General features: G+C 35.6%; 2 protein-coding genes and 1 non-coding gene across 4 annotated transcripts in view; 2 read left to right on the forward strand and 1 right to left on the reverse strand.

Annotated features, from left to right (window-relative positions):
• STAP1 (signal transducing adaptor family member 1) overlaps positions 1 to 17,100 on the forward strand; it is a 39,773-nt gene extending 22,673 nt beyond the window's left edge. For both annotated transcript variants that reach the window (XM_037150043.2, XM_037150044.2), the window contains 6 exons: positions 902 to 958; positions 3,957 to 4,129; positions 5,634 to 5,762; positions 11,549 to 11,618; positions 14,963 to 15,059; positions 16,551 to 17,100. In XM_037150043.2, the coding sequence (XP_037005938.1) occupies positions 902 to 958; positions 3,957 to 4,129; positions 5,634 to 5,762; positions 11,549 to 11,618; positions 14,963 to 15,059; positions 16,551 to 16,585 (561 nt within the window). In that variant the 3' untranslated portion in view covers positions 16,586 to 17,100. The remainder of the gene's footprint in view (positions 1 to 901; positions 959 to 3,956; positions 4,130 to 5,633; positions 5,763 to 11,548; positions 11,619 to 14,962; positions 15,060 to 16,550) is intronic.
• LOC119052691 (U6 spliceosomal RNA) lies at positions 6,254 to 6,357 on the forward strand. The gene has a single exon (XR_005083175.2). It is a non-coding gene; the product is annotated as a U6 spliceosomal RNA (small nuclear RNA).
• Positions 17,101 to 18,678: 1,578 nt separating the features above from the next.
• UBA6 (ubiquitin like modifier activating enzyme 6) overlaps positions 18,679 to 26,465 on the reverse strand; it is an 80,762-nt gene continuing 72,975 nt past the window's right edge. The window contains exons 30-33 of the mRNA XM_037150028.2: positions 25,989 to 26,116; positions 24,990 to 25,077; positions 24,679 to 24,773; positions 18,679 to 22,851 (exon numbers count right to left, since the gene is read on the reverse strand). Coding sequence (XP_037005923.2) covers positions 22,716 to 22,851; positions 24,679 to 24,773; positions 24,990 to 25,077; positions 25,989 to 26,116 — 447 coding nt within the window. The 3' untranslated portion in view covers positions 18,679 to 22,715. The remainder of the gene's footprint in view (positions 22,852 to 24,678; positions 24,774 to 24,989; positions 25,078 to 25,988; positions 26,117 to 26,465) is intronic.

Below are 26,465 nucleotides of genomic sequence, written 5' to 3' on the forward strand. Positions count from 1 at the left end.
TTTATTAATAGGGCAACATTCTCCCCCCTCCATGGCATTCTCAATCTCTCTTACCCCAATCTACAGTTTATTTTTCCATTTGTTTCCTTCTGACACTGTAGACTTTACTATTATTTTTAGTATGTGTTGTTCCTTGCTAGACCCTAACCTCCATAAGAATAAGGATTTTCTAGTTCTCTGATGTAAACCAGTACCTAGAATAATGCCTAGCACTAAAAGGTACTCAATAAATACCTGTTAAATAATAAATCTTTAAAAAAATGATAGTACTTTTTACCGAGTTGCCATGAAGATTAAATCAGATAATACATAGGAATAGAACAGTAGCTGCTACTTATAAGTCTTAAAAACTTTGACCATACTAGTAGATTTTAGAGCTAACAATTCTAAGTTTCTAAGGACTAACTACATTGGTTTTACCTGGTTGCCCCAAATTTAAAGCTGGTCAATGTTAAATACCACTTGATGATCAACTGTAAGTTGACATACTACAGAAATGTGTGCTTACATTTACATTTTTTTAGTTAATTTTATAATTTTAGTTGTTTACTAAGCAAACAGATTAAAGGTATATATATATATATATATACACTTCTGAAAAAAGAAAGCAATATTGAAATATTTAATAGCAAATACACATTCATGGTTCTAAGCAAAAAAATGAATCATTTCTTCCATTCAACTAATTTTAAAAATTATAATTGTCTTTTTAAAACAGCGTGCTTCAATAGAAGTATTTGCCTTTTTGTTGATCTTGCTAATTTTTGATGGGATACACAACTTAAGTTTTTTCAAACAATCGTGAAATTTGGAATTTACTTGAAGTTAGTATAAGTATTAATGTTCATAGTCATTTATGGTTTTTCTTCTTCATCTTTATCTGTTTTGTCTTCATCTTTAGACAGAGAACACAGAAAGTGGGGAAGAATGGAGAGGCTTCATCCTTACAGTAACAGAGGTAGGAAGGACATTACTTTTGACTGATTCATTCATTCAACAAATATTTACTGAAGATTTACTATGAACCATGCAGAGAAAAGGGGGTTGAAGATATAGCCATTGAAAAATACAGATATAAACCTTCAGACTTACTTGTGAAATTTCTTTTTTTGTCAGATGGATGGAGAGGGAAAGACAAAATAAATAAGTCAACAAAAAAGATAATTTAAAATTGTGATAATTGCTGTAAAGAAAATAAACAGGGTGCCACTAACAAGTAATAGGTGGTCATGGAAATCTACTTTTTGGTCTCATTCTATTGACAAGTGGCCTTTGCAGAGTCTGATATTTTAGCTTACATAGCATCCTCTAAAATACTTTCCAAATCCATACTTATTCATTTAATACATATTTATAACATGCAAATTGAGAGGGATTTTATGAATAACTTAGACAATACAAAAGGGAGAGACCATCAAAATAAAGCTCACTTTATTTTTTATTTAAGATTTCATTTATTTATGTTTAAAGAGAGGATAAGGAAAGGAGAAAGAGAGAAAGAGAAACATCAATGTATGGTTGCCTCTTGTGCACCTCCCACTGGGGACCTAGCTGCCAATCCTGGCATGTGCCCTGACTGGGAATTGAACCAGCAACCCTTTGGTTCACAGGCCCATGCTCAATCCATTGAGCCACTCCAGCCAGGGCAAAACTCACTTTAAAATGTTCGTTTCATGAGACTTAAGACAAAGGAATGTTTATCTGTTGAACTCTGTGGCATCTTATGTGATATCAATAATATCTACTGTTTACAGTTTACTGTTGTAGCAAGATAACTACAATTATTTTAAATAAAGCCACTGTAGCAACCGTCTTAGAAACATAAGGTACTTTGATAGTCAGCCCCCAAAAGAGCATCATATTGTCTACTACTTTGAGAAGATAAGAGAAGATTATCTTTTGAGAAGTATCTTTTGAGACAATCTTTGAGAAGATTGTCTATGTTTAGTAGGGTAAGTTAAATGCAGACTCTCTCCAAAGTTAGTTCCTAAGTAAAGGCCTTACAGTCACATGGAATAAGCACTGCACTTTACTGAGATGATGGATGCTGTTTTTGTTTTTTTTTTAGTCAATAATATGTAAAAGTTTCAGGCTCAACAACCATTCGACTACCATGTGTGTAAGTCATAGGCAGATTAAAAAGACCAGATAAAGAGGTTAAAGACATGTTGACTTGGGGTAAAAGAGAAACTCTTTGGGGAAATGCATTCTTTTCCTCAGTTGTGTAAAGAAAATATTTTGTACAGTGGCATTTGTTACACTAGGGAACAAGTCTCCCAATGGAATCTGAGTAGCCATCAAGTACAGTAAAACCACTGCAAAACTGCAGTGCATCTTTCTGGTACACTAATTATACTTGATGTTTTGGCCCCCCAATTTTTTTTCATATTTTCCCTCAATAAAAATATTATTTTAAATTAAAATGTATCTAGGTACATTACAGAATATAAGATTTATGTGAGTTTCCAAAAGAAGACAAGTTACCTTAAATGTTGTGCTCTATTAATGTTTTTGCCCAACGATCCCAGATAACTCTGTGCTTGTTGTTAGGAGAACTTCACAGTAGAAGTTTGACAAAGACAAACTATTGCTGAAGGACTGAGACATTGCTTTGTTTTTTTTAAAATTTTATTTATTTTTAGAGAGAGGAGCAGGAGGGAGAAACAGAGGGAGAGAAACAACGTGTGAGAGAAATATCCACCAGCTACCTTGCACACCCCCAACAGGGGACCTGGTCCACAACCCAGGCATGTGCCCTGACTGGGAATCAACCTGGCAACCTGGTGCTCTGGTCTGCAGGATGACACCCAACCCACTAAGCCACACCCGTCAGGGCTAGATGTTGCTTTTGAATTAAGGAAAAGCAGAGCTTGAGTCTTGGTTTTACAAATTACCAGCAATGTGACCCTGGACAGTTATTTAATTTTTCTGAGCCTGTTTTTTTTTGTCTGTTTGTTTTTTGAATTTGTAAAGTAGGATGCCTATTGAAGCATTGTTGTGAGAATTTGCAATAACACAATACCCGAGTCATAATGGGTAATTAATAAGGAGTAACTGTATATTAGTTTTTCTTCATTTTATTATTTTTTCTGGATTGGTATATAAGAAAATAGCCTTATTGATATTAGTTAGCTTAGCTATCCTTTTGTGTACCCTTATTAGTAATTTTTATTTCAAATTTTATATATATGGACATCAGTCATAAGAGTTAATTAGATAAGTACATAGAAAACGTTCTAGTGTTTTCTTCCCAATGAACTTTCCTATACACCCCCTGGAAGGCATGCATCCCAACTCTGCAGATCAAACTGTTAATTACACATGGTCAAACTGTGGTCTAAATCAGGGGTATAAATATAGATTGGAGTGATAGGTTACTCAATCCAAAATGCATTTCCAGAAAAGGTTAAAAAAAGTAGTCAGTGGAGCAAAATCATCATCCTAATATGAAATTAAAATCTGAAATATACGCACAAGCACATCAAAATATAGACTTCTGATTGCTGATCCTTGTTCATCTAATGAATAGTGCCATCTCAACCCCATGTTACCATGTGGTTGGTGGAGATAGTTCTCCGTTATTTGTAGAAGAACTATGCACTTTGCAGGTGCACTTGAACTTCCTTGGCAGTGAGAACTACGAAGCTCAGAACGACAATATGAGAGATCTGTTGTTACTTGAATTAGCCTGTACTGCAAGGTGGGTGTACTTCGTTTTGGGGCCAGACAAAAAGGAACATTTCTTGGAAGAAGATCAGGTACCCTGTGCAGGTTCTATTTGGTTTAGAGGCTGTGCTAGGATGCCGACCCCTACACTAAGATTGTCTATTCGTGATTCTACTCTTCCATCTCTGTCAGGTAACTGAAACTCCTCGGGACCAGAACAGGCTCATCTTTGCTAAAAATCAGTTGGTTATTTTGCTGTCTTTCTTGCTGCCTGTTTTAATTGATTTTAGCTGTTGGTTCCTGAAGATGTGTCCCTCCTCCCTGGACAAGTAATCAGACTGCATGAGGTCTTGGAGAGAGAAAAGAAAAGGAGGATTGAGACAGAGCAGCTCCCGAGCACATCTCCGGAAAAAGAAGGGGAACCGAGTGAAGACTATGTGGACGTACTGAACCCTATGCCAGCGTAAGTGCACCATCAACCCCAGTTTACTTATTGGAACATTAAGGAGAGTTCATCGTTGACCTCATTAAGCCACGGGCACCAAATTGTCTTGTGGATAAAGAGCATACTTCTGAGTACACACCACATTTCCTCTTCTGGGTCATGATCAACAAAAGGCAAAATGCAGATTCGAACCAAATACCTTACCACACAGGAAATCCCCTCACCCACACTTTTAGACCAAATAGGTATTCTTTCCAAAGTTTAAACCTAAATAAAAACTGCTACGAGGAAGGAAGGAAGCGATATTTTTTCACCTTGTAATTCTCCGATTGACTGATTTTTCTCTCAGAAAAGTACACCAAAGAATTAAAAATAACTGAATGCTCTATCCAACCGTTCAGTCAATCTGAGTAGTCATTGAGCTTGTACTTGGAGGAAGGCTCTGTGTAAAATGTGTAAGGTATTGTTGGGAAAATTGAGGCATAGAACATGCTGAATTAAGCAATATCTACCTATCTATCTATCTATCTATCATCCATCTATTTTATTGTTAAGAAGTGTGGCTAAGATTGTGAAAACCTTCCTCCTGAACTCTTGGTCAAGTTCTCATCAGTGAATCATGTCTGGTACTACCTTTGACATCAGGTTATAATTCATGTTCTTTCTGTTCTGTAATCACCATAACTTTTAGCCGAGCCAATGACAACTAATGACTGATAGGTTAAAAGTCAAAGCCTTGGCCTGGTGGCTCAGTTGGTTGGAACATCATCCCATACACCAAAAGTTTATGAGTTTGATCCCTGGGCATAGCCCATACTTAGGTTGTGGGTTCAAAAAGACCATAAATGTTCAACAAAACAATATATATGTTTACACATAAATAAAAAGAAGACTAATATCCTTCCTTATTCCACAACTCAAAGATATTTTCTGTTAACATTTTGGTGTATTTTACATATTCTGCCAGATATTTTTCTGTGATTTAGATGTAAAAACACCACCACCAATATCATAAGAAAGCCATATTATGCCAAAAGAAGTGAGTTAATACATACTCCTAAATATGAGTTATTTAAAATAGAGACAAGAGAAACATGAATAGAGATTTTTTTTAATCTCTGGAAAGAAGAAGAACAAATGTTGGATAAATGTTGTTTATCCAAGAGCCTATTATTATAAACTAAGACTGGAGAGACATTGTTAATTCCTGTCTTAGATTTTCAAATGGTAATGGAAATTGTATACTGATCAGCAGATAACTTTTCAGTTCCCCTTTCATCAGAAAAAGAGGTTTTGGAGGGAGGGAGGGAGGGAGGGAAGGGGGCCTTAGGCATACATATACTCACAGTGGCACAGGCTTGTAATAACAGTAATTATAACTATATCTTGGTAATTATAAAAATAAAGCTGAGCATTCTAAGAAAAGTTTATAACTGCAGTTCTTAAGGCTATTTTAGTAGCATTTTTTCAAGTAATAATCTTTATCAGTTTTTTAAAAATGTTTTTTATTTCACCTCTACAGATGTTTTTATACAGTGTCTCGGAAAGAAGCAACTGAGATGCTTGAAAAGAATCCTTCATTGGGGAATATGATCCTGAGGCCTGGTAGTGACAGCAGAAACTTCTCCATTACTATCCGGCAGGAGAGAGAGTATGTTTCATTAAATAAACATATGGAATTATTAAAAAGCATGGTATCACTTTAGAAAGCAAAATCACAAAGTTTAGAGAGGCATCTGCTATGTGTTTTGTTGGGGCTAAAAATACAAACACAAGAATGGAGAGGGAATGTTATATAAGTAATGCTGAAGACTGAGCCAAGGCCAATATTTGCTGTAGGGAAGAAAAATGAGCAAAATACTCTGGTCTTGGATATAGTTCGCTCATTCATTTATTCATTTCAACGAATATTTTATTGAGCAATTACTATGGGGCCAAGTGATTTTCTACATACTGAGGATACAGCAGTGAAGAAAACAACATCCCTGGTTTAAGGAAGTTTACATATTTGTAAGGAAAAACAGGCTATAAATAAACACATAACTAGAAATTTCATACACATGGTAATAAGGCCTATGGAAGTAAAATAAACCAAGATGGAGGGAAATGGGAACCGCAGAGGTAATAAAGGGAGAAAATTACATGCTCACTTTGGTAGCACATATACTAAAATTGCCATGATACAGAGATTAGCATGGCCTCTGTGTTAGGATGACATGCAAACTTGTGAAGTGTTCCCTGTTAAAAAAGAAGAGAGAAAGAAAAGGTTTTCTAGTTGCTGTTGTTGTTTTAATACAGAGTGGTCAGGGAAGGCCTACTTTATTAACTGACACTAAGCAGAGACCTGAAGGAAGTGGGGAAACAAACCATTTCAATTTCTGGAACTAGTACCAGGCAGCAAGTGCATGTGCCCAGAGGCGGGAGAAGGCTTGGTTTGTTCAGGAAACAAAAGGAGGCCTTTGTGACTGCAGTGGAGGGAGCTAGGGGACCGTGGTAGCAGACAGATGCCAGAAGTGGGGTAGTGACCGGTCACACTAACCCGTACAGGTCATCGTGGGGATGAGGGTTTTACTCTGATTGATACGACAGGCACTGGAGTGTGCTGAGTAAAGAAGTAACATAATCTGGTGAATCAAAAAAAAAAGACCATTTAGGATCCTCTTGTCAAGGTTAATTATTTCCGGTAAAATGTCTATGTTTGGTAAAGTAAGTAACATTTACATGCACTAGTTGATTGTTCTGTGTGCCCAGGGTGGTTGGATCTTTTAAGATTCATTTCAGCTCTCAGAGTCTATGAAAACTTGCATTTCAATAGAACTCTGGTTATTATCTTCACCACTGATGATATAATTAATATATAGAGGTTTGTGTCTCATGTGAAAATATTCAGTTAGGTGATTTGTTTCTGAAAATATTTGTTTTCAGAAAAAACATACTTCAGAACTTTGATTTTTAATGTCATTTTTTTCTGAGGGTACTATTCTATTAAGTATGTTTTAGCTATAACATGTCTACCAAATGAATCCATCTTCCAATCTACCATAAAAATCTGTAATTCTAAATAGAGTAAATATGAAGATACTGACAATGAATAAAGACAGTAAAAAGAAAATAATCCCAGGAAAAAATAAAATTATGACATTATGGCTGCATTGCTAGTATGAGACAAGGTCTAATCAGTTTTATTTACTTGCCAGTTACTCTGCATACGCTGGTCACGTGCCAGGCATGGCTGGCCAGAATGGTAGATGGTAAACCGGATCCTGGTTCTGTGGGTGAGGGAAGGGACTCTGTGTGTGTGGGTTTGTCTTCCACAATGAATATCTATGTCAACTGAAACTTTTGGTTTCAGTATCTTTTCATTTAGTATGGGCTAACATTTGCAGTTAATGATTTTCAACTGATATGGTAGAATACCACATTTTTTCAGTTATAATTTATTTATCATTTAATTGGCTATCTTGAAACAAATCCAACACATATAAAAATTATGGTGGCCATTAAATATCAGTGAGCTTAGAAGAACTCCTGGGAGAAAACTGGATTTTTCTGTTTACCATACCCTGATGAAGGAAATTATCCTTTTTCAGGGATTAGGAAATTGAGTATCACATAAAATATTGAATGTCTTTAACTATTTGTTTCCACTTAAAAAAATCAGGACATACACAAAATTAAAATTTATCTTGCAGATTTTTTTAAAGAAACCATCTAACTGCTTGATAGACTAGATCACACCAGGGAATGATAATCACTTTCCTTCATATTGTTTTTTTCCTGGGTGGGATTGAGTGCTTGATCAGTTTGCATGTGAGCCCTGTGTTATCGCTCTGTGTGTAACAAACAAAATCCTGAGGTCTAATGGCTCTTCAAAGACTGTGTGTTTCCTGCACAGTAGCGGCCAGGTCCCTTTTAAGGTAGTTTAAATTAGCCCTACATTTGCACTGCACTTTCTGTGCAGGCAGGCTATGAAAAATAAGGTTTTTTTTTTCCTTTTGCTGTAGATGTAGTTTTTGACCAAATGCAAGGAGTTTCTATACTTAGGAGATAAATGTAATGTCACAGTTTTTGCTTATTTTTATATTACACTTAAGCTCCTAAGAGTCTGGCAAAGGAGTTCATTTCAAAGTTATGTGTTTCCAATTTTTGTATCCTCACTTCCAGTTTGAATTCATGTAGTTCATACTTTTATACAGCTGATGTTATATTCATAAGAATATAACATTTCATAAAACTAGCTGTTATTGTACAAATTTTCCTTATCGGCCAGATATAATGTTAAGTGTTGTTATATGTGTTCTTTAATGCCTCCAAATAGCTCTTTTAGAATGCCTAGATTTAATATTTTGTATTAAACAGATTGCTTAATTTTGGAGGCTAGCAATTGTAGAGAGGAGTTGAATTTTAGCATGTGAGACTGTAGAGCTTAATGTAAAGATTTGGCAGAAATCTAGACTATTAGGAAGCACCCGTGTTACCCACAAAACCAATTTATTCTCTGTAGGAGAAATGTTCAGCCATGCACGTTTAGATGACTTGTGTCTGGTAAAACACTAGCTGAAGAGGACAAGTTGGTTTACAAAATACCATGAAAGTAAAATGATCTCCATCTGTTAACAAATCAACTGAGGGAGGGAAGATTATTGTTTTTAGGAAGAAGCAAAAGTCATTCAATGTCAAATTATCAGGTGACTCCTCCTCTCTTGTTGTAAAATATCATCCACGTTTACCCAGCCCAGTGGTGTGTGAATTCATAAGATGTAAAGCTATTTTTACAGCAAACTGCATGATTTGGTCAGTTTTTCTAAAAACAGTTATGACTATGTGGCAAGCTAGCAGTATGAACTCTTTGGAAAGACATTAACCTAGTAGATGATATTTTCCCCAAATTCATTCCTTTGCAAAAATTGGGGTCAAAAGCTAAGAACAAGCATTTATAACCACATCTAATTTAAGGCTACACATTCTTTTTTTTAAAGATAGGCTACTTCTCTTTTTTTTTTGAGGTCATATACAGGAAATCTCAATATAGCAAATTTTATCAATCTCACTTTCCCCCCGCTCTCTGCATTCCTTTGGAAAAACAAAACAAAATACAGAAAAAAGACAAAGGTCTAGAATTGAAAGACAAAGCCTAAGTGGAATTTTTTTCTACTTTTCTGCTTCAGAACTTAGTCCTGTTAGTCAAAAGTTCCAAGAAACCCTGTTAAACTTTGTGACTGTTCCTGTCACACCTGTGCCATGAACCATGATTGTCATGAAATGATGGTTTTTTACTAACAATCCTTGTCCCCACTTACACGGTACCAAAAGTGTTAGGCACTTTGTTGAGTGCCTAACAAAGATTTTCTTCAGCACAGTAAAAACTGAGACAGACAGCATTTCCCATGGTTTACAAATGAAGAAGCTGAGACTTTACAGAAACCACTAGCTTAAAATAACAAATTTTAAAAGTATAAAAATAGTAATTTATTGAGTAAAGAAATGTGCCAGACACTGTACTAAGGACTTTTTAAATATAATTCACTACAGCCTTGTTAGCAAATGCATTATCATCTCCATTTTACAGATGAAGCAGTGAAGGCTCATAGAGTTTAACAAAACAGAACCTGAGTTTGAACCTAGATCTTTCTAGTTACCAAGGCCATGCCCTTCAAGCTTTCTATCCAGGAAAAATAATCACTTGTTTCATAGGAATACAGGAACTCTAAATGGAATTGGTGCAGGTGTTCAAAAGGAACTATGACTACAGAGGGATGGTTTTCAAGGTGGGGATACAGATGAAGCCAGGACCAATCACCCCAATAGACGGTACTTATAAGACCTCCTCTGTTCAAAGGAGTTTCCTTCACCAGCCTGTAACTGATGCCTGAAGGTTAAGCATTAAGAAATAATTTTTCCTTTTCCCCTTTAGGATGGGAGAGGGTTGGTTAGTTTTTATCCCACATTTTGAAAGCCCTAGAATAAGACATTGGAATAAATTATCATCTGTTTTCCAATATAATATGCAACTGAAAGATTTGAATACAACAGTGGATGAAGGACAGTTCCTTAAACAGAAGTGCAGTTCAGTCCTAGAGAAATGTGACCTGGAAATGGGGAGAGAAGTGATGAAAAAGGTGAGAGGCTCTGCAGACCAGCTTCACCTGACAAGACAATTTTGCTTTAACCAGCTTCTATACATTGGACAGACATCAAATTAGTTTGTCTTTCAAGCAAATGGCAGTATAATAAATCTGTTTACTTTTTTTTCAACATTAGAAAGTCTTGGTCCTAACACTGTTGCCATATGAATCAAGGGAGTTCAAGGCAAACACACTGTTGTTCAAATGCCCTGGGCATTTGACTCATGCTCTCAGTAGAAATTAGTTCCAGCAAATAGAACTGAGGTAGGCTCCTAAAGTTTTAAAATCCAGTTTCCTACATACTTCTGTGTGCCTGATGCGGGAATACAAAGGTGAATAGAGTGTGCTTCTTGTTCTTAAGCAATTCAATCAATAAAATACCACACATTTAGGGTAGAGTGTTAAAGGGGCTATAAGAGGACTAAATGGTAATGGAAAAAATATAATAAAGATTAAACTTAAAAAAATTAGAGTGCTATGAAACTATAGATGAAAGAGACATTAAGATTCATCTACTGGGCTTATATTCTCACCAAAGTGTTCATATAGTACCTCGCACCTAGCATTTTCCATATCTCTAAGTCCAAGGTGCAGTGAGAGCTAGTAGGAAGAACAGCCACTGAGGGCTTTCTGACTCGAATAGTGGTGAGGTGGGGTAGAAAGTAATTTGCTTTCAGTAATTCTAGTTCTCATTTAATATGGAAAATATGGATTTGATTTGTGTTATGCCCACCTAAGATGTTATGTGTTGTCTACTTTGTAAGTTATTGGCATTTAAAAACATAATTTCTGCCTAAAATATTTTCAGTTCTTGATTCCTTTATTTACATTATTTTTTCTCATTGAACCACTCAATGACCCAGATTTCCTATGCCCCTAGTGTATGACCCACCCCCAAAACATAGAGAACCAGATAGATAGGGAGAAACCCCCCCCTTTTTTTTTTTTTTTTTGCCTAGTCATTGAAACAGGTTTTACAATACAGGTGATATTTTATACTCACTTAATTTGTTTAATCTAACATTAAAAGAACCATTATTTTATTTATTGATTTTTAGAGAAAGAAGGAGAGAGCAAGAGAGAGCGAGAGAGAGAAACATCTCTCTATTGTTGTTCTATTTATTTATGCATTCATTGGTTGATTGTTGTATGTGCCCTGGCCAGGGACTGATCCCCCAAACTTGGTGTATTGGGATGATGCTCTAACCAATTGAGTTACCCAACCAGGGCTTTATACTCATTTTAGTTTGATTTCACTCAATAGTATACTCAAATGGAGATTAATCTTTTTTTTTTTTTTTTTAAATTTTAGCATGCCAAGAATTAAGCACTACAAAGTGAAAAGTGTGGGAAAAAACTACACTATTGAACTGGAAAAACCTGTAAGTAGCTGTTTCCTTGTTGATGAATTTTCTCCTTCTTCCTTCCAAACATACTTAAAGAACACAAAGAAATGTGGAAAAGCAGACTCCTTGCCTAGGAACACAGTGCTGGAGAAAAACAGCCATGTTAAGGAGCCCTGAGGTGGCAGATATCGAGGGTGAGAAGTGAGATGATAGAGCAGGTGGATGAAACAGAAGATAACCTGCTAAAAATTCCTTACACTTTTCTTTTATGTAAATCTTTATCAATATAGTTGTTTCAGGGAGAGAAAATATATTGTTAAGCAGTTGCTTTACATCCTCCAAAGCAGCATTTCAGTGCTTGTTCCTTTAAAAATTAAAAAAAAAATCCACTAGTCGATATTCAATATTAATTCAGGTGTACAGAGGATAGAGGTTAGACATTTATTAATTTACAAAGTGATAGCTCCAATCTGTTTAATACCTACCTGGCACCATACATAGCTTTACAATATTGCTGACTACATTCCCTATGTTGTACTTTACATGCCCATGGCTATTTTGTAACTACCAATTTGTACTTTTTAATCCATCACCTTTTTCACCCAGCCCTTCAACCCTCCTCCCATCTGGCAACCATCAGTTGGTGGAGGATATATGAGTAAACGGTGATGGGCAGAGACTTGACTTAGGGTGGTAAATATGCAGTAAATACAGTGTACAGATGTTTTGTAGAATTGTGCACCTAAAACCTGTATAATTTTGTTAATGTGTCACCCCAATAAATTCAATAAAAAAAACAATCAGTTTGTACTCTCTGTATGAGTCTGTTTCTGTTTTGTTCATTTATTTTGTTCTTTAGATTCCACAAATAAGTGAAATTGTATTGTATTTGTCTTTCTCTGCCTGGCTCATTTCACGTAGCATAGTACCCTCTAGGTCCATCCATGCTGTTTCAAGTGGTAAGATTTCCTCCTTTTTATGACCAAGCAATATTCCACTGTAGCACATCTTCATCCAGTCATCTACTGATGGGCAACTGGGTTGCTTCCATATCTTGGCTATTGTAAATAATGCTGCAATGTACATAGGAACACAAATATACTTTCAAATTAGTGTTTTGGATTCCTTTGGATAAATACCCAGAAGAGAAATTGCTGGGTTGTAAAGTTCTTTTTGATTTTTTGAGGAGCTTCCATACTGTTTCCATGGTGGCTGCACCAGTCTGCATTCCCACCACCAGTGTGTGAGGGTTCCCTATTTTCTACATCCTTGCCAACATTTGTCGGTTTATTGATGGCACCATTCTGACAGGTGTGAGGTGGTATCTCACTGTGGTTTTAATTTGCATTCCTGATAGTGATTTTGAGCCTTTTCATATGTCTATTACACATCTATGTATCTTCTACAGAGAAATGTCTATTTAGGTTCTCTGCCCACTTTTTAATTGGACTGTTTGATTTTTGCTGCTGTTATAGTTATCAATTTTGCATATCAATCCCTTATTGAATGTCTCATTGGTAAATATTTCCTCCCAATCAATAGGCTGTCTTCATTTTGTTGGTTTCCTTTTCTCTGCAAAACCTTTTTAATTTGATGTAGTCCCATGTATTTTTTTCTTGTTTCCCTTGCCCAAGGAGGTATATAAAAAATATACTACTATGAGCAATGTCAGGTAGTTTATTGCCTGTTTTCTTCTTAGAATTTTATGGCTTCATGTCTTATTTAAGTCTTTAATTCATTTTGAGTTTCTTCTTATATGTGGTGTAAAAATGTAGTGTAGTTTCATTTTTTTTCATGCCTGTGTCGTTTTCCCAACTCCATTTATTGAACAGACTGTCTTTAGCTCATTGTATATTCTTGCTTCCTTTGTCATAGATTTAGTAACCATATAGACATGGGCTTATTTCTGGGGTTTCTTCAATGTGCTTATTTCTGATGGGGAAAAAGCTGTGAATGCCTAGTCCTCTAATACCCACCATGCAGAATTTCAGAACTTCCCCTGTTAATAGCAGCATAACAGTAAAGAAAGGGTTTTGTCCTTGTCAGCAACCCTCTTCTACTCCAACCAACTTATCATCGGGCTAATGATATATCAAAAATACTACCTACTGTTAGGGCACACAGCTGGTACTTTACATACACCATCTAATTTATTCTTTATCACTACTCTGAGGTAATGCCTGTTATACAGGTGGGAAAACTGATATTTACATTGACCTCAACCAATGACAATGTTGTAATGTGGCCTATAGATAATAGAATAAAGGGAAGTTAGCCCTGAGATCATAGGCTGCAGTGTGGAAAGCTTGGGCCAGGAAATATCACTTAAATGAAACCCATGGGTCTTGAAGATATTGACAGTAAATTGTCTAGAACCGAGCTGCTAGCTCTCCTGTCCCCCCATGCCCAATGTGTTGATCAGAGAAAGGTTCAGTATGGTTGAATTTGATTTGACCATAACCCTTAGAGTGCAGTAGTGACACTTGCCAAGAGTAAGGCACCTGCTGATTCATATACCTGACTTAAACCTTTGCTCTAAATGCTTCCCAGAGCTTCTCTATTCTCATGTCCATGCCTGATTGGGATTTTTCAAAAATTCTAATGAGAAACAGAGAACTAGATTGGTGAAGGGCAAGGGTCAGGGAAGAATGTCTCTGTGAGTGGTGAGCTGGGGCTCATTTATCTGTCATTAGCACAAACAACCCCCAGTGTAAGGAAAGCTAACAGCCGGGGTTATTCTTTTCCCTTTCACACTCCTCAACCCACCCTCAACCAAGTCATCACTATTTGAATTTTTTCCTCTTTAAGGTTACCAGGATTATTGGGGGTAGCAACCCATTTCAATTATTCCTATTCAAGCAAATTATCCAGTCACAATGAGATATCAAAATGCTAATTTGTTTCAAGCAGAAGAGACTACAGAAAAATTAAGCAAAAATAAATAAAATAACATAGGAAGCACATAGCATGACTGGAAGGTTAGAAAATCAGGGATTAGGAAGCAGTTACAGTAAAAACCATTTGATTAGGAATGAACTCGTCTGGCTCGTTCCTCTACTCAAGCTCAAATTTCAGGAGGGGAGCATTGCTGACCTAACTTGAGCCACACTCTCATGCTGTAACTAGGGAAGAGCAGAGTACCTAGTCATCGTCCACCGAATGTATCCAAAGAGAAAGGGGAAATTCCTCAACAGGGAACCAGCCAGGATTAAAAGAGAGGTAAAATGCACGGGTAGGCAAAACCATTCAGTAAGCCATTGAAGTGAGGTATAGATAAGACTTTCTGGAGGTCGGAAGATATACAGCAATCTGAATTGCAGTTGAGCTTTATCTTATTCTATCTTTACATAGGTGACTTCTCTCACTCTCTCTTTATACAGGTAACACTCCCAAACCTTTTTAGTGTCATTGATTACTTCATGAAGGAGACTCGAGGAAATTTACGACCATTTATACACTCAACTGATGGAACCTTCGGTATGTTCACTTCATTGCTGTATTAAGGAAAGCAAAGCAAAACAAAACCCTGTATATAATTTTAATACCTACTAGGCTGGACTTTAGTTCTGCTTTTAAATTTACCCATTTAGAAATTATTTTGTCACTGACCCTGTGAAAATAAAGGAGTACCAATATATCCTGGTGGCTAGAGGATGGGCCCATTCTAGAGAAATAAAAACTCTGAGGCATGTGTTATGACTAGTAACTTCATTTAATTATTCTACTTGGCTTTATCAAACAAATTCAGAAATAAGAAGAAAACCATAAAACACAGTCATGGAAACCAAACAGGAAATTTAAAGGTAGGGTCTGTCAAGTGTCAGATGCTCTAGACCCACTGAAATGGATGAAGATTAAGGAGAGACTGTGGGAACTGGCTATTGGGCAGTAGATAACTTGAGAGAGAGGTCTTACTCCACTATAAAGGCAGAAGTAGAGTGAAGATAATGAGGAGTGAGTGGGTGGTAAGAAACTACAGATAAAAAAATTATAGATAGTAGACAGTACTGGGTACATAATTTGTGGGGGTCCCTTATTCATAGATAACTATGAATTTTAAGACAGTAGTAGCAGATCATTAACCCAAGCATGAGACCCCATGTTCACGTAAGGTAAAACTGTCCGTTTGTGCCTGTTTTTCGGCAGAGCAGGGCAAGCTGCCTGTGTTTCTCTCCATCCTTTGGAATAATCCCTGGTACATGGTTACTTGATAAGCCATAAGCAGGATAGAGAAAAATATTTCCAGCTTGTTTGGATTAAGTTATCAAAAGTCTGTGTTCCTACAGATTATGAGGAAAACAACTTTGGCTACCTGCATCATGGCATTATATGGAAAAGCTCCCTTATTAAAAGGGTAGAAGTTTTGAAAGTTTAAGTTTTGAAACATGGCTATAAACCTTATGATGCCAAATAATTAAAAACTCGTTCTGAAGGAACTTTAGAAAATTACCCAGTAGTGTCTTACTGTTAAAGAAATCATCCTCACACTCAGTACAGGAACCAACTCTAAGATGTGACCATTCAGCTTGTTTGAAAATTTCTAATTACAGTCACCGCACTGGTTTTTGAGGCAACACAGTTCACTTTTAGTCAGCTTTCATGTTAGAGAATCCTTTCTTAATTTTGACTATGAAACATTCCTTCCTTCAACTTCTGCATATTAAGACAATTTCTGGCTTCAAGACAACACAGGGTTTTAAGAAAAACAGCCACAATGCCACCCCATTCCCCGGTCTCTGTCATTTAAAGTTAATGGTTCCTTCAGCACTCTCACTCTTTCCTCTCTGACCTTTGCTGTACACTAATTCTCAGCATCTCTTTCTCATAAAACACAACCACAAGGGGTAATACATGAGCACAGATATGTCCAGCATAATACATTACCTGGGCTTTATGTGGGAACTTAATAGAAACCCCTGGGAATGAGCTATTAATATTATTAATGGTCTTTACAATTTTTTTTTCCAGAAACCGAAGGACTGCCTGTGACAACTCTAAAATAAAGAAAAAAATTAGGCTGTGGGGGAAATCCAGTATAATTTACCTCCTCCATTGTGATACTGTGTTAGTTACCTAACGTTATGTAACAAGCCACTCCTAAAACATGTGGTTTCACAAACTACCCCCAAAACATGGTGGTTAAACCAACAAACCTTTTATTTTCTCATGATTCTGTGCATCAGCAATTTGGGCTGAATCATGCTCTTTATGTGGTGTCCAATCCTTGAGGAAGTTAGCTGGGCATTGCACGAGATCTCAGAGAAGCTGAGATCACGTCCTTGGGCTAGAAATTCTTAGTGTTGAGAATAAAGCTCAAGTCCTCACTTAAATTGTTGACAGGTTATGCACTTTTAAGTGAAAGAACGTTAAACAAAACCAATTTTATCATAGGCTAATTGATACAAGAGTTAAAAGTTCCCTACATGGGCTAGTCAAAAGTTGTAGCAAAACGCTGAACTACATTATCTGAGGGCCTGCCTTCTTGGAGCTTTTAATAAAGGAGAAGCTGTGTAGTGAATCCCAAGTGTGGTATGTTTGATGTACAGGGGTAATATTTCTTTCTTTTAAGATCATTTAATTTACACACAGCAACATTTTTGGTGTACAGTCCTACTAGTTTTGACAACCACCACTACAATCAAGATACAGAAAGTTTAATCATCCCCCCTAATGCTCTTCCTCTGTAACCAGCGCTTTTTATTGTCAGGCTCTGGCAATCAAACTGGCAACCAATCAAACTGGCAACCACTGGTCTGGTTGCCAATCAAACTGGCAACCACCGGTCTGTTGTTTTCCATCGCTGCGGTTTTGCATTTTCCAGAATGTCATATAACTGGAATCACAGTATGGAATCATTTTAGACTTATTTCTGTCACTCATCATGTCTAGATTCACACATGTATAGTATGTATTACTAGCTTGCTCTTATTTTAAGGCAGAATAGTATTTCACTGTATGGAAATACGTTTGCTTATCTACCCACCAATTTAAAAGTGTTAGGGTAGTTTCCAGTTTTTGACAATTATTAATTGAGCTGTATAAATATTATTATACAGAATTACTAGTGCCCAAATGTCTGGTAGAGCAAATAAAAAATTTCTGTGGAGGATGAAAATTACGCTGGGCATTGAATTGTTTCTACAATTTTTCTTTTCTTTTTTGTTGTTTCTATGATTTTTCAAATGCAATACTGGCATACAACAAAAAGTAGTATGGCACATAAAAATTTAAAATAAGAAATGAGGATTAGTAAACACACACAAAAAGTAAAAACAGATCCAGAGAATTTCAGAGTTTAGAATTACTAAACACATCTTGAGGTAGATAAAAGATTGAAAATTATGGCAAGGCAACTGGAAACTGCAAGGGTGACATTTCTATACTTGCAAATAGAAATTTGAGAACTGAAAATACAAAGGGCTAAGAATAACCAAGACACTCTTACAAACAAGCCAGGAGGACTGGTTCTGCCAAATATCAAAAACAATATATCAGCTATAGTGTTGAAGACAGTATATAAGCAGAAGTATAGGAACAAAAAATTCAGAAACATATATACACACACAGAATGTGGCAGAAGTAGGTTTATAAAAATAAATGATAATACAATAAACTGTTTTGTGTAATTACAACCATAAACCTACTCTTGCCCCCCCCCCCCACACACGATATGGATGGACATCTGACTTTGGTGGCACTGTAGAAAAGTGACACTACAGAAAAGAATGAACTTCGGTAAATGGTGGTGAGGCGCTTCCCAGAAAACGCAATATTAATCCCTTGTGAAATAAGAATTAAATGGAAGCCTTGGCTGGTGTAGCTGAGTGGATTGAGCTCGGAACTGCGAATCAAAGGATCGAGGTTCGATTCCCAGTCAGGGCACATGCCTGGGTTTGCAGGCCAGTTCCCAGCAGGGGACACGCAAGAAGCAACCACACATTGATATTTCTCTCCCTCTCTCCTTCCCTTCTCCTCTAAAGATAAAAATATAAGATCTTTAAAAAAATTTAAAAAATTTAAATAGAAAAGTTAAAAATAAAGTTTTTAGAAGATAATATAAAGGAGTACCTTCATGACCTTTGGGTACAGATCAATTTTTTAAACTCACAAAAAACTCTAACCTTAAGACAAAAGATTGATACTTATCAGTATTTATTAACAAATTCTTTTTTTAAAGATTTTATTTATTTACATTTTTTTAAGGAGGGGAAGGGAAGGAGAAAGAGAGGGAAACATCAATGTGTGGTTGCTTCTCGAATGCCCCAAACCGGGGACCTGGCCTGCAACCCAGGAATGTGCCCTGACTGGGAATCAAACTGGCGACCCTTTGGTTTATAGGCCTGTGCTCAATCCACTGAGCTATGTCAGCCAGGGCTAACAAATTCTTTTTACCGAAGAATATCATAAGCGAAGTAAAGGCAAGTGAGAGTGGGAGGAAATATTTTTAACTATATAGTTAACAAAGAACAGGATCTGTAAAGATCTTTTACAAACAAATGAGAAAAATGAGCAAGACTTGAAAAAACACTTTATAAAAAGAATCAAAGTGGCCAATAAATTTATGAAAATGTTGTCAATTTCAATGGTATTTAGGGAATGCAGAGTACAACTTCAATGAGATACACCCACGCAGAGCCGCCAGACTGGTAAAGTTTCACTAAGTCTGTTGTTAATACCAGTGTTGACCAAGATGCAGAGAATCAGGGTATCTCCACTGCTCAGGAAAAACTGTTATTATCTAATAAGATTTAAGATATGAATACCCTTCGTCCAAGTAATTCCACTCCTAGTTTATACCTTATTTGCACTGAGATACATATTGTATGAATAATGTTCACTAGGTAACTGTAATTGCCCCAAACTAAAATCATCAGAATTGTCTGCAGTCAACAGAATGAGCAAATAAATTGTGGTATGTTAATGCAAAGGTAAATTATACAACATGAGGAATGAAGTATAACTACAGACAACAACATAGATGAATCTCTTGTTCAATGAAAGAAGCAGCCACAGAATAACACAGTATGATTCCATTTACATAAAGTTCAAAAACCATCAAAAAGTAACTAGTATTCTTTAAGTACATACATAGGTGGTAACATTAAAACTTGAGGTGATTGCTTGGTGGAGAAGGGTATAAGGGGACTAAATGGAATGGAAAAAATATGTAACAAAGATTATACATTAAAAAAGAACTTATCAAATGGAAGACGGCTTTAATTAAAAGAAAACAAACACACGAAGACATAGTTATTACAGAATGTAGGGGAGGACTAGTGCAAGAAGGTTTTGTGTGGGGAAGCCGGCTGGGACTGGGAAGGGACTACAGGGTGGGGGTGGGGGGACCTGCGGGAGGCTGTCACTGTTCTATTGACTTGAGAGCTGGTTATAAAGTAGTCACTTTAAAGTGATTCCGTAAACTGCATATTTACATTTTGTGTGCTCTTTTCAATATTAATTTTTAGAATTAAAAAAACAAAGCTAGGATAAGGCAATAGAAAAATAAATGCAAATTACCTCATTACTTAGTATGATCTCCAAGACCTCAATTTCCTATTGCATTTGTTAAAAGTAAAATAGCCAAACTCACACCTAGTGATTGTATTTAAATAATCATACATTTAGATTGTAATGAATTTTTGACAGTATTCATTATAGGTGAATTTTTAGATCAATAGAACTATTTTCTTTGTCTTCATTTTACTAATTATAAAATAGTGGATTTAAACAAAGACACACCTTTGGGACAATTTAGAGGAACTTACTGATAAGTTAACATTAACTGTTTTGAAGTCCAAAATGGACTTGAGAAATCTGCAACTAACAGCACAGGATATAGCAGATCTGGGTTTTCACATGTCACCACCATGTCCCTGGAAGTGTCTTAATGGAATTTCCAAGTGCAAAAAGCACTTTGGTGTCCCATCACACCCCCAGTGACTGTGTATGTCCATGACTGCATAACTTAACAACTAGAAAGCACTAAAGCAACATTACCCACAAAATAAATGATAAAACTGGAATCTCTGGAGTCAACTATGGAACAGGGTTTACAAAGATATTGTAAATTTCTTAATTTATTTTTAATAAGTAAAAAATTACTCAGTGGTACCATACAAAATCAAATTAATTTTTGCATCTAGAACCACAATCACCAACAGTAATCTTATGGCACAGAAATAAACAAGAGAGAACAAAAAAACTATCACAACATCAACTTTTGCTTTCCAGCTTAGTAGAACTAAACAGAAGAAAATAATGGCAATAACCATTACCTACAGGGAAAAAAAGCAATGACAAAATAGTTTCAGGTCTAATCACAAAATGAACTTAATCCCTGTTTGATTTTGTTTGTATCTCTACAAATAAGAACTGATAGCATGGTTCTGAATTTACTTCTGAAGAAATATGGAGATTTATACCAAATGTTAAGCTATCAGGCCATATAGGTGACTATTACTGAATGACTACCTAGACAATATCAGGTATTGTCATGGAGCACAAAACAAGATGGATGTGGAAAAAAGGTTTCTTATAGTCATTTCCTTTAAATTCATCTTGTCCACTTCGATTTACCTCCCAATGCACAGATTATCTGTTAATCATACAAATTCATCCTCTATTCCTAAAGAAATTTGTTTTCTCAACTGGATACTTTTACGAAACAAAAAATTACAGCTGCTTGACAAAGTAATTTAATGTAAATAAAATAAAAGGAAAGTTAAGCAAAGGGTATAAAGAGATACCAAATTGGAGTAACAGTGATGTGAATTTAGTTTTTATCGAAGTACCTATTAATGGCCTGAACAGGAGAGCAGAAGAAAAGCAGCCAGAGGAAAACAACTTCTGGTGGTTAAATAAATGGGCTTTAGAATACAAGACAATCTTAGAAAAGGGATTGATAGTGGGAAAGGAGAGGGTGGGGTGGGGGAGAATAATGTGGAAAATTGGGACAACTGTAACAGAACAATAAAAAAGAAACACTTGTTATTTTCACTAAGTTTACAATGTTGAGTATACTTTGTCATTTTAATGAAAGCACTTATATGAACATAGGCAACAGGTCATATCAGAAAACAGAAAGTTTCTATCAATAAAGACCTAAAAAAATAAATTTTTATTTTCATCAACTCCCTTTCTGGGAATGCAGAATAAAATATTACGTTTTTCTTTAAAATAAAATATTAAATTATTTTTTCTGTGCATTAGTTTGCTGGAAGGAAAAAAAAATCCAAGACTCAACTAGTGATAACTTTTTAATTTCTAGTTTTCACCTACTTCTAAAAAACACTCCTTTAACAAAACCTCTTAATCTTACAAACTATGACAATCAGGTTGAAAGTTCCAAATAAATAAGATGGCCACATTAGAAGGCATATGGAAGAATCAAATGGTTAGCCACATTTATCTGTTCACATTCACGGATTCTCTGAGAGGGCTGTCAGAGTCCATAGAATACTATTGACATTTAGTCCAAGGTAACGTGTGTCATGTGTCATGTGACCCACTGCTCAGGGCTTAGAGCACTGATGTTGTCAACAAAGGTCCTGATCTTTGGGAGACAGTGATATAATAAACTCTGGTTAAACTAGCCGAGGTAACAGGACAATGAACTACAACTGTACAACTTAAAATGTCTACTCTTCATCCACCACTATCATCCCTCTCCTTCTCACTGATGTTAAAATTCAAAACCTAACTCGAGACGTGTGGGGTGCCTAATGCCATTTGGGCCTCAAACACTAAGCAAATAAATTCAAAAAATTGGATTAAACTTTTTGGATAGCTGCTTTCAATTCCTCCATCTTTCATCTATTCTGGTCATGGATACACATTTTTTCCTTCTATTCATTCGGAGAGGTTAATCCATAAATTTCCTGTAAGCATTGTAAGATGACATTCCAATTCAGAGTTGCTTGTGATCAATATCCATATATGAAGCTCCAGAGAAGTATACACTATGCTCCAAAATGTTTTGCAATTCTTCAGTGTAGTTTTCTACTGATGTTTCCCTTAAATTAAGGCTTCTTCAAAGAGAATTCCATAGTATTGTGAATTGATTTCTTAGCTTCTGAATTAAGTGCACTCTTTCCAAAATCAAGAAGTCCTGGAATAACTTTAAGACAACTTCTGTTAATCAGTGTCATGACTAAAGTAGTATCTTACTGGAGGTCCAGGCAAATCTTCATCACCATCAGTGTCTGGGGCAAATGACACAGTGAGATCCACATATTTCTTTTCCGTAGAAGGTTTCACAAGTTTATGCATTCTATGAAAAATAACCAAAGACAAATTTTTGGTAAATTCCTAAACAGTGATTTGCTAATAATCTGGACTTGTATCTAGAGTTTAATTTGATTTTTAAACTTAATAATCCACCTGCTTTCATACATTCTTTTTAACTAAAAGCTCTAAACTCAAGACACCTAACAGTGAATCAATTTGGACCACTGCTGGTAGTGATGAAGAATACAAACCATTTATTCAAAGACAAAAACAAAAAGTGAAACAAATCCTCTAACACACACAAACCTGCCTCCCAAGAAACCCAAAATGCTTTTTTGAATGCAATGATTTCAAAAACAAATTCTCCTATACTTCCTATAAAGTTGGGAGGGATTATATAAATTGTTCTCAACCATGTCTCTGAAAAGAGAAAAAAAGCAAACAAGATTTAAAATTTTAATTGCAAGCTAGCAACATCACAGTAAAAGACATTCTTAAATTTCACCTTTTCCCTTATATTGTTTATCGTATGTACTAAAAAACCGCTCAAATTGGCAGTTACAGAATAGTCAAGGGATGTAAATTACAGCCTAGGAAATATAGTCAATAATATTGTAATAGCTATGTCTGGGGGGGTACTTGAAATATTGGGGGGACCACTTTTTAAAGTATAGGACTGTCTAACCACTATGCTGTGTACCTCAAACCAATACAAATACTGAGTGTAACTGTAATTTAAAAAACTGATGAAAAAAACTGTAAAAAAAGGAAACACGCTTAGTTTACATTATTATCAGTCCTACTGCCTTAAATCAAGTAGTCATCTATATACCCCATTATTGGATTAGCTTCCAGACAGCTGTCTCCAGTTTCTCTCCTATCTCCCATATACTCTGCTGCCAGAATTCTCTTAAAAGGTCAAAATGTTATCTGTCATATATTATGTACCTATCTCATGCCAGGCTCTGAACTATAAAATCTGCACTCTTTAGTAGTAGCTGTTTCCATTTTATAAAGATGTTTGTCCCATATATAATTTTCCATCTTTCCACCCCTTACTCTACTATCACATCCTTAAGTCATTCCAAAATACCTGATTTCTCAAACAGATCATTTATGCTCTTTATTATCACTGCATGTCTTTGCTCAAACTAGTGCTTTTGCCTGATATAATCCATTTTCAAAGGTAGTTCAAATAAAAGCTCAAGGTTTCACTTAGCACCCAAAGGATTCTGTAAAACCTTTATTGTAATTATTCAATTTCACTTTAATTATTAACACATTACTTTGCCTTAGTAGACTGTAAAGTCCTTGAGAGCAAGGGCTATTTGATGAAGATGTATGACAAAATATTAGCAACAGTAACATTTATGGAATATTTCTTTACTTGCCATTACATTATTGGCTGTTATTATTAGTGTTCAATAGCTATGGGCATGCACAGCCATCCCTATTTGTGGACAGGATACTAAGTTTCAAAAAAGTTCAATAAGCTACCACTTCATGTGACAAAACAGGTAGCTGAGGAAGGATGTGAGCTCAGGTCTTTCTAATAGCAGCTTGTACAGCTGCTTTACAGGTATTCAGTACGTTATCTGCTAAATAAACAGTGTAGTAAAATGTAAAGTATTCACAAAACATGTCATGCTGGAGATTACAAATATCGGCCAACTCTATAAATCTTTTTTGTGAATTATTTGCAGCAAATTTTAAATTTCACTAATCAAGCCGCTTCAGATTCAGTCATTTTGACTGCTCTTAAGAGTAAATCACATACTTTTACCTAAACTTTGATAATTTCTATATTTAATTTTCCAGTGTGCATCCTTCAATTCCTGTGAGTCTTTTGCACATAGTATGTGTTACTTACGTTAACTTCAATCTTTTTGCATGACCGGGCATTACAGGAACATAAAGCATTTTGACGCCCTGTACCACCATTGTTGGCTCAATTCCGTACTTCTCCTGAAAGTAAATATCCAAAACCAGAGACAATCAAAGCTGTCTAAATATAAAGTGTTAGGTGACAATGTTTTACTATCAGTAGAAAAAGAATAAACAAATTTGGGCTAAATAATGTTTATAAAAATCTGTCATAAAATTATATACATAAAGTAACACTCAAAGCAATTACTGTATAAAATGTAACAGACTCAAAGCAACTAAGTGAATGTGTCTCACTTTTACTGCATTTATGAAATCCAAGAGGGTGAAATCTTCTTTTCCATGTATAGTCCATCTGTCCCAAATTGTAAATGATATTCCATTTCTGTTGTAAACAATATTCAAAACAAAAACATTTAAATTTTCTTCCCTTTAGTAACAAATAATAAAAATAACCCAGAAGTCCATTATTTGTAATTTAGCTAGATATTAATGTAGGGGAATAAAGAAAAATACAACTTCTAAAATATTCCTTAAGCTACTTCTCCAATACGCCACACAGGTAACCATTTTTATCAGTTCCTTGTTGATCAATTCTTCTAGTATCTCATTATAAATCAGTATGTCTTAGTGAGAGAGCTCTCCCCCCTTCTCTCTTCTTCTCTAAACACCTGCACTAGCTTCAAAGTGAGGATGTTCCAGTGCCCTACTATTGGATGCTTGAGTTTCTCCAATCTTTGCCCATAATAATGCCAGAATGAATGTGTACATGTAACATTTAAAATGAATATAAATATCAGCATATTTGAAATTAGTGCTATATTCCCCTTATTATGGGTTACACTATTTTACATTCTCATCAGTAATAATGAGAGTTCTTTCTCACATTCTTGCCAAGAGAGGTATTTTCAAATTTTGGGTTGTTGCCAATCTGAAAGGTGAAAAATGGAGAGCTAGTGCAATGCTTTGCTTTGCCACACAGCTTTTGGAACTAGATTCTACATTGTATGATTCATTAGTCAGACACAAGAGTCTTCTAATTCATCTGAGTTAGGTAGAGGAAACCATAACAAAGTACAATGCTAAACAGTGTGGCAGATTACGTGTTGTGAAAGTTCTATGGCTATTTCAGTTACAAAAATTTATGAACATAAGAGTTTCAAGTTGGTCTTAAAGCAATGGCAAGAATATATGCATACAGAAGGAAAAGAATGTGAAGCCAGTATTTTTCCCTTTAGAAATGAAACAATTTTATTTCATTTTCATTATGCAAGAGAAACAGACTTTCATGCATACCTGATTTCAGTTTTTTTTACTTCAGATGTTTCTGTAAACACTATAACTGGAATGGCTAAGTTAAGGAAACAATTTTTGTAAGCTTCAAAGGGATAGCCACCAGCTACTTTGATCATCTCCAAAGCAACCTAAATAAAAAAAAGGTCATCTGATTATATAAAAAGCCTAAAATTATTCATGACTTCAATTAATTGTATTTAAGTTTCCTAAATTCTTCTGAAGCATTTCTCTGTACAGAGTAAAATCAACTATTAGACTAGAGTAACACAAATTTCTTTTAAGTCACTTACTTTAGCATGTTTTACATGCTAAACACTCCACCTATTCTACATGTGGTGAACAAAGTTACTACAAAATATATTAAATTGACCAGGTAATCTACCTACTTTGAAAGCAAACAACAGAACTGAAGAATACAATAGTCTAAAAACATTTTTAATACAGGGGCATAAAAATTACATACCTCCTAAAAATAAC

Source organism: Artibeus jamaicensis, unplaced genomic scaffold (assembly GCF_021234435.1).
Source record: "Artibeus jamaicensis isolate MK-2021 breed Jamaican fruit bat unplaced genomic scaffold, CSHL_Jam_final contig_908, whole genome shotgun sequence".
Classification (NCBI taxonomy): Eukaryota; Metazoa; Chordata; class Mammalia; order Chiroptera; family Phyllostomidae; genus Artibeus; species Artibeus jamaicensis.